Raw genomic sequence first — 12,237 nt, 5'->3', positions numbered from 1 at the left:
CCCCACGTGTGTCAGACCCCACGCATGATCCTGCACGCTTCTCGCTATGAGACAGTCGGACCGGCTGCTCCTCCACCTTACGGGTAAAACCAGAGCACAGATGAATCTGCATCGGGCTTAGATTTCACTTGCTGAAGTACTGAAAGTGGAGCCCCATGGGGAGGGGTGGGATGGCTGCCTGCGGGCGGGATGCACCTGGTCCTCGGGCTTGAAGGGATGCTCGGGGCTTGGCATCCCGCTCTCCATCCGTGCCCCGCTGGATCCATGGCACACTGGCCCTGGGAGATGGAGTCAAACCCTTCCCAGAAACTGGGGCCCCGAGCACCAAATGCGTGGTTGCAGCGAGCGGGGCGCTGGCAGCATCACGGCTCCCGGCTTTAGTAATCCCGCGCCCTCCCACACTCGCTATTACTCAGGCTCTCACCACCAAGGCGCAGCTGAGATACAGTGGCAGCGTGCGAAGCCGGGGCTGTACCCGCTTCCCCCGGCTCCCCTGGGGTGCTGCGTGCGCCCAGCTGGGCCACGCCGCCCTGTTTTCGCTGCTCAGCTTGACCTCTTTCACGACAACAGCCCCAATTTCTGTCACGTGCCGCTGAAATCTAGGACGCAGAGAGGCATGAGGTGCGTGGGGCTGAGCGGTGCCGCCGCTTGAAGTTAAATAACAGGCGCTAGCTGTAACCACAGCAGAAATCAGGGAAGTTCTGTGAGAGTTTTTGCACTGTAAAAATCGTTAAAGCGGAGTTTACTGGTTCTGATTTTTGCCTGTTTACTGCTTAAGGTTCCTCCCAGCAGGAGAAGCCCCGTCCCTGCTCCTCATGGCTGAAGGGTCCCAGAGAAAGTCCCAGTCTTCCTCATGCCAAGACGTTTTTTTCCCCCCCATTCCAAGACAGAGGCCGGTGGGGTGTTTTTTTCATCGCACCCAGCCCCTGAGAAGAGATGTCTGTGTTCAGGAGACACTTCCACCGGCTCACAGGGGATCGGCTCCCTCTCTCCCCATGTTGGCCAACAGGAATGACTGAGAAGTTTGATTTCTTTCTTAACAGCAAGGACACACTGTTCAAGACCAGGGTGCTTACAGCTTTCAGGAAGATTTCTAAAGAGGAAAAACTAAAAAGCAGAAGAAATGGCTCCTTTAGGCAGCTCTCGTGTTGTCGCTCTTGGCGTGTTCCCTATTTGAAGTGAAACTTGCTGACACGCTGGGCAGCAGCCGATGCTCGGGCACTTTTGGAGTCCGATGGAGCTTTGCCCGTGTGCGTAAGTTGCCAGAGTTAAACTGAAGCCCTTGTGAAACCACCAACCTTTCACCTTGTGCAAACCCTCTGCTCTCTTCTCCCTGGCCAGGTACCGAGTCATCCCGCCAGCCAGGATCCTCTTTGATGGAGGGGAGGGGGAAAAACCAAACCCAACTGGAAGGAGCCAGCGACCGCCAGCGCTGGCAGCGGAGACGATTGCCAACGCGCCTGCTCCGGCACTCGCTGGCAGTGATTCATCCGCTGTGGCTCAGCAGGTTTCACCATGAAAACCCCTGCCTGCGTGGCAGTGTGGTTAGGCAAGCCTGGACTTCGCCGGCCGCAGCGGGTTGTGCCTGGGCACCGGTCCTGTGCCACAGCACCCACGTGGGGCTCGCTGCCTGACACCGGCCTCTTGGAAACGTGCGGCTTCAACCACAGGCTGAGCTGGTGCTGAGCGAGCACCAGTTGGGCTTTCTACAGAGGAGAATGGAAATCAGGCGGTGGTTCTGCCTGAAGGCATAGGGACCAGTGGTGCTGTCAGATAGCATGTGCTGGGGAGGGCAGAAAGGGGATTTTTGTGTGATGTTGGCTGCGTTATGATGGGCTGGGTCAGCCATGCCTTTCCCAGCGGGTTTGTAACTGGCCAGATGGTGATGCTCTGTGCTTCAAGGGCAGCACAACCGCCTCCTTGGGAACCAATGGTCTGGTATTTCTCCTTCTCTGGGTTTAGACCCAACCTCTGATTATTCCTCTCCAGGGTTTAATATTTAAATATTTATTTATTTATTTATTTATCATACAAAAAGCAGCTTAACCACACACAGCCCACATCAGACAGAAGTCTTTGTGGTGCTAGCATTGCCCAGTCAAGACTCAGTGCTTGACCCAGTGAGCAGCTCACCCCTGTTCAGGCAGGTTGGAGGGGCTGACGCTGGGCAGCAGCCGATGCTCAGGCACTTTTGGAGTCCTCTGGAGTTTTGTCTGTGTGTGTTTAAGTTGCAGGAGCGAAACTGAAGCCCTTGTGAAACCAGGTCTCAAGTTCCCGGGTACCAGGGCTGCTTGCTGATCAGGCAGTGGGCTGAGATCTCAGGAAGAAGATACCCAGCAAGGAAACCATTTGCTTCTGTGGGATAAAGAAACAGAAAACCACCATCTCTGATCTATGTGACAGTCCTGTGCTGTTACTGTAACACCCAGACCAACACTGAGATTGACAAGAACTACATCAGCACTGAGCGATGCGGGATAATGGCGCTGGGCCCTGCAGCATCCCTCTGCAGCAGGAGAGGCCGCAGGTTACACGTGGAGGAGGTGTGTGGAGGAGCACGTCCCATTCTGTTTGGGGATGCTGTGCCTGGGGGTCTCATCCTGGTGCTGTTGGGATCCTGCAGTGCAGAAGCAGGGCTGAGGCCCAGCCCAGCACTCAGCTCAGCTCACACCCCCCTGCTTCAAACTGCTTTGGCGACATGCACAGAGCTCACGCTGCGATGACATCATGCTGCGATGACATCATGCTGCTCTAGTAAAACACTAACATTCCTTCCCAAACAGGAATGGTTTGGACATGTGTTTATTGGCATTGGGTCCCTGGGGGGATCTGCAGAGCTGCTGCCCACACCCAACACGTGCAGTGGGTCCATGACAGGGAGCTGGGTGATGCTGGTGCTGTGATTCTGGTTTGAGGCAGGTGTCATGACTCACATGGGTGACTTGTGACAGTGCCTTGGGTGTCTCAGCTCTGCAGGCTGACCTTTGGGGTTATTTTTTCCCTTTTTTCCCCTTTTTTTATTTAACCAGAGGGCAGGATTGCTGTGGAAAGGGCCGACCTGGCCACAGGAAAAAGGCTGCTGGAGGATACGGCCAGAAATGAATCACAGCGATTGTTCCTCTGCTGCAAATGTCATGTAGATGCTGCCTTTGGTGGCCCAGATGGCTTCTGCTGGGATTTCCGGAACACCCTTCCCAAAGCTTCTTGGGGATGATACATGTGATTAGTCAGAGGTGTTTGTGGGTTTTGCACACCAGATCTGTGTCACGATGCAAGCTGCAAAGATCCCTGTGTTTTGGTGACAAACACCACCGAGCTCTTTGCATGTGGCTTGCACGGCGACCTGGCGCTGAGTGTCCCCTTGGCTCTTGTTTCCTTCTCCCACCAGAAACCCTGTGCTCTCTCTGCGGTCCCTCCAGCGTCCCAGTGTGGCTTTGGAGACATAGAGCTGCCTCTCCTCGCCGTGCCAGCTCCTCTCCCACGCTGACGCCCCTGTGAGCACGCAACCGCCCCATCCAGACTGCTGACTTGCTCTGTCTCCATTTTCTTCTGAATCAAACGACTCCTGTAGCATCAGGTAACTGGAAACCTTTGCTCTCCGTACAGCAAGAGGCATCCCATCTGCTTCCTTCCTGTGGTTGCTTTAACCAGAGTGACTGAGCTTTACTGAAAAACTCACCACAGCTGAGCTGACACTGCCCTTTTCTCCGTGCAGGGCAGAGCCCAGGCACCGGCTGCACTCATGAGGGTCCCTGTGCTCCTGCCTTGGAGCTGGTGCTGTGGGCTCCAAGAGATGTTTCCTGCCTCTGTGTGGGAGAAAAGGGGTGAAAATGCATGCAGAGGGGTCGGGGAGCACGCAGAACCCATCTGCCTGGGGTTGAAGCTTCCAGCAGCGCTCCCTGAGCAGGTTTTGCTGAGAACACAAGTAATCTCGTGGGCAAATCCATCAATTCCACTGACCGAGACCAGGCTGGAGAAAATAGCCTTAGAAATTGTATTAACTCCAAATATTTTTGTTTCCAGTGCAGTGAGGAAAGAAAACCCAGCTGCCAAGAAACACCTGGATGAGGCTGGACTGGCAAGGAAAGGGCTGAGAGGGGTGAAAACGAAAGGGGCTTGAAAGTGAAACAGAAACGTGACCAGGCAGGTACCTGTCAGCATCTATCCCAGGAAGCTGGTGCGAGCTGGAGTTTGGGAATGGTTCCACTGGTTGAGTTCTGGTTTATTAGTAAGGGAGTGGTGAATTCCCACACGTGTGGCTGCTCGGAGGAGCCAGCGGCCGCGCGTACAAATCCGTGTCCACATCTACACAAACCCCAGCCTGAGAAAAAGCATCCAGTTCTGTTGTTAATTTATATTAGTCTCATTTTTAGCTGGTATCTCCTATCTGATACAGGATCAAGGCCTCGTCCTCACTGAGAACAAACAGTTAACATTGTGGTAGATAAGCAGGGCCAGCAGTGCTATCTCCTGTAAATCAGGGGGAGGGAGGTGCAGGGATGTTGAAGCCCTGGTGATAATTGATGACATTCAGGCACGTAGCCAGTTACTCAACTGCAAACACTGCTCTGAAAACGGCAATGGATGGAGTTGGAGGCTGAAGAGGCTGGATTGACCCATGGAGCATCCTGGGGCTGGCATTTCTCTGCCTTTACGAAATCACTGGCAGGTATTTTGTTCCAGCAAATTTGTGTTTAAACCTGAGGACCTTGGGTCTTCTCATTTTCCTGGCCATTAATAAACATAACCCACCCTTGGTGGTCCACTTCACTGGGATCCTTCTCCCCAGCGAGCCCATGCTGTCAGTGGGCACAGCATCTCTGTGCTGCTACACAGCCCCATTAACAACTTGGAAGAATGGGATGGAGCCTTTATTCATTAGGGAGTCTTTATTAGCAAAAATAAAAGATCTCTTTTCATACAGATAAACAGACAGAAGTTCCTACAGTGACAGAAGCCGTAGCCAAGGCACAGTGTCCCACCAGTGCTGCCCCCCAGCAATGGAGCTGCTGATGCTCTCTGCTACTGTCCTTGCTCCTCGCTGAAGGAATTTGGTGGAAAAACAAGTAAGGAGTTGGCTTAACAGGAACTTTGACCCGGTAAGAAGCTTAATTTAAGTTTTACAGTGCTTGGCTCCTAATTGCCCATGAGCTGATTCAGGCTTTTGGAGGAAGGAGCGACCCTCGGAGCAGCAATCCTGCTTTGGGGCCACCCTTGCTCTGGGATAACCAGTTCCCATGCCACAGGCTGCCCTTCAGTCACCATAAACACACAAATAGAACAAATCAAGTATAAATAGCTTCTCTTCAGAGGTAACTTACAAAGCAAACAGCAAACTGACAGCATTTCACCATGATGGTGCCCTGATGCTCCTAAATATTAGAAGCAAATGCCTCTGGGTTATGGTGCTTTCCTTCAGCTCGGTGTCCTGTAGCACTCATGGGTGCACACAGGAGACCAGGGCAAGAAGGAAGGGGAACCCAAAAACCAGTCACTCTCTGGGGCATCGAAGCTGCCCATGCTGCTGCCTTCCCCTCCAGCACCCATAGGCTGCAGCTCCTTGGGCACTGGGTTAAGAAATAAGGCTGAACCTGTCAGTGCTGCGTGCAGCTTCAGGGATTTGAATGCAAATTACCCAAGCCACCTTAAAATGGTGGTTAATTAAATATCCTCTAACTTCTAAAAGAAAGAAAACAATCCAAAATAACCAAAGAAATAGTAAGTAAAACCCAATCAAAGACTGGAAAATAGTTAAGATTAACTTCTGAAAGTGCAGAGCAGCTGACCCAGGGGCTCTGGAAGTCAGTCCTTAGCAACAATTAACTCAAGTTCTATTAGAACCAAACATTTCATTCCTACTACTATTTTTAATTATTTTTTTAAAAAAGTTTAACCCAGACTAATAGACAGGCTGAAATCTAGAGTTGGGATTAACTGATCTGCTGCTGTGGCATTGCTGCCTGTTGCTCACAGGCATGCAGGTCCTTCTCCACATCCCTTTCCATGCACAGGGGATAAAAACCCACCCTCAGTTCATTTGTTACTTTGCTCAGTGCAAAGCCATGGAGTTATTAAGAACATTTCAGTGCCTAATTCCAACTGCAGAACCAGAGGCAGTGATGTGGTTAAGCATAAATAAATAGAGGGGGAGCACAGAAAGGAAGAGCTCACTTGCTTGAAGTTAAACTCAGGGGCTGGAATTGCTGAGTGCAATTCCACTCAGAGTGAGCTCTGCTCCTTCTCTGCTCCCCAGGGGGATGCTGCTTTGGGTGTTTTGAAGCTGTGAATAAAATAGCACTGTTGGAAACAGTATTAAAATATTGAACATAAAATATTGAACAATAAATAGCATTTTACAAGCTCATCACACTTCTCTTCAGAACATACTGTAAACATAGACACTGAGGTATCAAAGGTAATAAATACTCAATTCAGTCATCGAAACCCGACCTTTAAATATTAAACTAAACTTGAAAAGATTGACCTGTGATCCTTGACTCGAACCCCAAGATAACTTAATCCCTCGTGTGCTTTTGCAGCCTAAAGTGATCTCTGAGGAAATAAAATAATACAATAGGAGGATCCTGTGCGAAAGATGCAGCCCCGTGGGCGTTCTCACTTCCTCCTCTTCATCAGCAAGTACTCTTCGATGTAGTTGATGAAAATGTCAAACTCTCCCATGGCCTTGTAGATTCCGTTCTCATTCATCTGCAGGTGAAAGGATGTTTTAGTCCAAATGTGATGATCTACGTGATGTACAACCACCTGACCCATCCTCCTTCCAACAACATCTCCAGCTTCTCCACCCAACCCCCTCGGGGGAACCTGCTGGCTGCTCCTTTGAGCATCGTGCTCTGGATTTCCCTGCCTTAGGTATTTATATAGTTAAAGGCTTTTTTTAAAAAATATATATTGCTCCTTGCCCTAAAGCTGCAGTAAAACCCCCTGCCCCACTGGGGACAGTGGGTTCCTCCCCACCCCAGTGCAGCCACGGGAGCGGGGACCTCACCTTATCGAACGTCTCCTTGATGTTCTTTATGGTTTTGGTCTTCTTTTCACACGTGAAGAATCTGTGCTGAAAAGGAACAAGAGCAACGGCCTCAACCACACGGGTTTCCTTCCCAGGGTGCCTGGCAGCGGCTCTCCCCTCCTCTCGCCCCTCCTCACGGCCACCCCGCCAGTCTCCACCTTCCCCTTCCCCACGTGCAGCTGTGGGGCTCGCTGGGGCGGCTGCTGTGGCTGCTTTGCATTGTGTGTCAGTGAAAGGAGCCCAGCACGACCCGAACACGGACCCTGAAACCTTCCCAGCCCCAGGTGAGGGCAGCCCAGGCAGGGGATGGGTTTGCAGCCACAGCAGGATGCAGTGTTGGGTGGCATCATCGCAAAGCCACGCTGCTCCAGCACCCAGGTAAGGGACAAACCCCTCTGCCCTCCCTTTATCTCTTCAGCCAGACTCTGTTAGGTGGGGCTGGCTGCAAATAAATTGTGTTCTTGACCAGAGACTCTGAATCATTGTTATTTAGCTGATGAAAGCCTGGAGAGCAGGGGCTAAGAGACACCCCATCCTCATGGGCTCTGCCTGCCCAGAGCCCTGCTCCTCCCCAGCATCCCCATACCCACGCTCCTGGGGAGACCCAACACCCACTCCCCACCCTGCCTTGAGCACTGGTTTCATACCCCCCACCCCTCCTTTCCCGATACTGAGCCCAACTCACACAGCGTCTCATCGTCGACTTCAGGTTCAGCAGCAGGTTGCTGAGTTCCCCCACGCTCTGCCGGTGGTTCGTGCTGCTCCCCATGGCGCTGGGCAGGACATCCTCCATGTAGAACCGCATCATCTCCAGCACCGACTGGCAGCCGAAGCTTCCCTGGGGGGAGAGAGGAGGTAACCGCGTTGGGGCTGGCCGCCAGCACGTGTGGGTGTCTAAAAATCAAACTCGCGGTGGCGGTCAGAGTGCTTGTAGCTCGTTAGCACCCCTCGCTGCGGCTGCGATGTGGGGGAACGGTGCTTTGTTCCAGCTGCAGGCACACAGGGGACTGACTGCTGGGCTGGAGAGCTGCCCGGGCGCAGTTAGGAAATGCCCCCGGGATTCCAGCCTCTGCTTCCATCCTTCCTTAGCAAACACTGGCTGAGGGATGGTGGAGGATGAGGGAATTACATGAGAACTGTAATTCTTACCTTAAAATCCTCCAACAGTTCGGAGCTGAGCAACTGGATGCTGAGTTCGTCATCTTTCGATTGCTGTGAAGGATGCAAAGGGAATGGGGGCTTTACTAGGCAGGCAGGCAGCACAATTCGCTCACCAGATGCTTTGCTTGTTTGCCTCTGTGGTCTCGCTGAAGCAAAGGCAAGGAGCCCCAGGCACGTTTAGGTGCACGGCGCAGTAACACCCGACACGGGAGTCACCGGTTCTTTGGGCTGTCACCTCGTGCTGCAGCTGCTGTTAGGTCACAGCAGCCAGATAATGAAATCACCAACTCCAGTACCATCGATTTCGTTAACCTGAAACTCCTCCCACCGCTGCGCTCGCTGCGCAGCGTGTTTGGCTAAGAGTGCTGATGCAAACAGCATCACTCTTCAGGTAGGTGTCAAAGCCACGGCAGCCCCTGGAGCCAGGGGTCGCCCCTACCCATCTGCCTGTAGGCTGGCTGGGGCCAGAGGGTTTGATTCCCCCGCTCTCCATGTTTGTGATCTCTCTAGGAGGGATCTGCAGCCTGTGCTTTGCTTTGCCTTGTGATGCCTCCAGCACCATCAGCTCTGGAAGAGCAGGGAGCTGCAGGGAGGTGGGCTGGCACCACCCAAAGCATCACCCCATGGCAACAGGTACATAAAAACCTTCCTGAGAGATTAAAAATCTCCCTTCCCATCCTTAGCTGGGAGATGTACAGCAAGCCTTCAATCTAAAGTCCTGGCTGTGTTCACTAGGTACTAAATGCAAGCCGTGACATTAAGCCTGAGATTTAATCTGGAGAATTCTCTTGTTTTGTTGCTAAAACTCCCTGACGTGAACTAAAAGGGTAACACAGATGTGACCAGCCACCTCTCTCAGTGCTGATGCAGTGACAAACGCTCCGAGCAGATCTCGTGCTGCTTTCTCAGCAACCCCAAAGCTCCCGATAGCTGCGATGCAAAGCGGTGACCTTTTACAGGCACCAAAGCCAAGTGCTAGTTACTGCAGGGTTTCTCCAGTTGTAAAACATCATGTTCAAGCTCTCATGGCTCTTTCAAAGCACAAGTCTGTAGCAAAAAGCTTTCCCTTTTCATCGATCACCCGCTGCAGCGAGGCTGGACCTCGTTGCCCTGTAGAAAGGACTATTTCCTTCCAATTAATTCAGCGCATAATGTGATCTGCAATGTCTAGGGGGAAGTCTGGCTAGGATGGTTCATGAAGATTCATTATGAAATCTCTTGAGTTCATTGTAACTCAAACTAGGAAGAAAAACCCTTTCCCGTCGCCTCTCAGTGAGCAATGAAACTGAACTTCGTTTGCTCGCCCCCATCAACCTGCAGCAACACTCAACCAAATCATTTCTGTCTTCCCCCTCATCCAAATCACTGAACTTTGCAAGAAAAGCAAAACGGGGAGGAGGAGAGGTTAGGAAGGTCATACTTACAAAATAATCCTTGATTTCCTCAAACTTGACCCTCAGCTCTCTGAGCTTTGGAGGCAGGAGCTCGAAGAAGTGGAGGCAGCTGGGTTCGGTGGACGAGCACCTGGCAGGCAGGGTGCTGGCAGCCAGGAGCAGGCAGACCAGGGCTGAGCAGGTTTGCATGATGCAAAAAAAATGAGCTGCCTTCCCCTTGGTCCAGCTCTCGAGCGAATTTCACAGGAGGGTAAAGTGCTGATCTGTAGCTTTCACCTTGATGGAGCCCCTAATTTATACTCTCAAAACATCGCTCAATTTCCTCTCCCCATTTCCTGGCGAGCAATATTGGGGTTTTAAGTCATTCATTAAAACCAAATGTCACTTGGGTTTCCCGTCAACTTGGTTTCCTGTTCTCTTGACCCCCCTCCTCACACCCCATCAAATCTTTTGTGCTTAGACGCTGCATTTTTTTTCTCATTGCTTGCTTCTTGTAAATTTAAATGTGGCTGAAGAGGAAAGCTTCAGCTATAATGTGGAGGAGAAAAAAAGGTGCTGGGTGAGGTTACTTTTGCATTCTCACAGTTGCTTTTTTTATTTTTAGAGTATTTTTTATTGTTAGGGGAAAATAGTGTTTCTATTTTTCAACCTCCCTACCAGAGCTGCCCTCAGGATGCCCAGCACTGTGCATAACTCAGCAGCATTGCTCTTAATGAACCTGCACGAGTTCACCATCCCCTCTTTTGGCATTCTAACACCATGCTGCAAGGACAAATATGTGTAACACTCTTGAATCTTAATTTTAAAAATATATATATATTTTTAGTTAAGGCTTGTGTCTGCTGAAGCTGATGTGAATTTTTGCTGCCTTCAGCAAGCTCAAAGCCTCTGCTCCCACATTTCTGCTGGTGTCCTGCCTGGATCCTAATGGGATTAGCTCTGAGATGTGCTGGGATGCAGTGGAGGAGCCTGGCTAGCTGGGATGCACAGCTGCTCAAGTCCCTTAGGGCTTGGGCATGGCTGCTTCTCCCCTCAGCTGGCTGGGAGCAGGGTTTGTGCTGCTATTTTAAGGTTGTTGTGTATAAACAGGTCACAAATATTTATGTTCCTGGGCTTTTAATTCTGTTTCGTTTCCTAGAAATCAGCACAAGCCCCATCCAAGCAGCCCAGGGCTTCCTCTGTGAACTGGGTGTACTGGGTTAACACAGTCATTGTCCCAGACCTGATAAAATTACCTCTCAGGCACTGAAGAGAATTCCTCTGACGTCTCTCATAGAACATCCCGGGTTGGAAGGGACCCGTGAGGATTATCAAGTCCCACTCTCTTGTTTCCCACTTTTCTTTCTTTCATCCTGTCTTTCTATATATATTGGCACCCCCCTCCACCCCCCCGCTTCCCCCTGATAAAGGCTTCGCTGACAAACATGGGAATCTGTTATCCAAGAAAGAGAAAGCACAAATGATCTTGGTCTTTGGGAAATCAGAGGGTTTGCTCAGAATGTTCCTGTGTTGCTTGGAAATGGTGTGTTCTTCCCAACCTGCCTCCAACAGGCTTTGGCCAAGTCACTTGACTTTTCCTTCTTTGAATTTGCAAGCCTCTGCGAAGGAATTTGTTGAAGAAAAAGAAAAATGCAAAGTTGTTGGTTTTTACCATATATTTAAACATTGAAAATTTATTTTTAGGAGCAGAAGAGAGGAATGTTTGATGTACGTCTGTGTGAGTAAGAGTAAAGGGGCCAAACATGAGTAATCGAAGGGTTTGTGATGCAGCCTGTGGGGTTTTGTGTCCGGGTTTGTTTTCCTTTTGTTGGTGGTGTTGCCTCTTCCAGTGGGGACGAGGAAGCCAGCTCCCAGTGAATCACTGCAGGCACACTAGCTCATCTGAATCACCCGCTTTTCTCCCCCTGCTCTAACGCAGCCCTGCGGTTTCTCCCCTTGACCACCAGCAGAAGCTGTGAGAAAGGAGAAGAGCCGGCGGCAGCCGATGCCTCAGACAGAACCCAGTGGTGTCAGACTCAACCCACTTCCACTGGTAGGATCCCGACTTTTCCTGCTCGCCCCCTTGGCTCTCACCCCTGGGAGAGGTTTTTCTTTGCTCGTTTTGGATGAACTCTTGGGTCAGTAAAGCTTCACTGCCTGGTGAAGTTTCATCGGGGCATGGAAATGGATGTGGTAAGGGCAGTGGGTGTGATGGTGTTGGTGCAGGTCGGTGGGCAGCCTGGCCCTGGAGCAAAGCCTGGAGCTAACCCTTCTCCCGGGATGCAGCCCAGGGACTTTGCCCCATCTGCAGAGGAAGGGTCACTCTCAGGCCCAGCTTTAGTTCTAGGCTGTAGCATTTTTGTGTGTGGCAAATCAGAGGGTCTTTGGGCACCCAGCACCCCCCATGTCCTCAGCAGGAGCTGGTGCAGCAGCGGTGCCAGGAGCCCTCCTTCCTTCCTGCTGAGGAGCTGAGTGTTTCCAAACTTCTCTTCGTTTGAGCAATCATGGGTCCCCATGAAGTCATTTCATCTTGACACTCAGGGCGTGCAGCTCAGTTCTCACTCTTGTGCAATTCCCTCCTCCCTGTTTTGGAAACCGGTTTGTAGGGTGGGTTTTTTTTTTCTCTTTTTCAATTTTTTTTTTTTGCTTTTTCTTTTTTTGCTAGCACCAGCG

At 51.2% G+C, this 12,237-nt stretch overlaps 1 protein-coding gene across 1 annotated transcript; it reads right to left on the bottom strand.

The window, feature by feature from the left end:
* Positions 1–6,615: 6,615 nt before the first annotated feature.
* On the bottom strand, positions 6,616–9,774 carry IL10 (interleukin 10; the record flags this gene model as incomplete). Its single annotated transcript, XM_084276005.1, has 5 exons — positions 6,616–6,708; positions 7,010–7,075; positions 7,716–7,868; positions 8,180–8,242; positions 9,616–9,774. The coding sequence occupies 5 exons, from the start codon at positions 9,772–9,774 to the stop codon at positions 6,616–6,618; spliced, it is 534 nt and encodes a 177-aa protein (XP_084132131.1).
* Between the last annotated feature and the right edge of the window lie 2,463 nt (positions 9,775–12,237).

Source organism: Gallinula chloropus (genome assembly GCF_964237585.1).
Source record: "Gallinula chloropus genome assembly, chromosome: 27".
Taxonomy (NCBI): Eukaryota; Metazoa; Chordata; class Aves; order Gruiformes; family Rallidae; genus Gallinula; species Gallinula chloropus.
The sequence above is the reverse complement of the archived record's forward strand: the minus strand, read 5'-3'. Positions and strand labels throughout refer to the sequence as shown.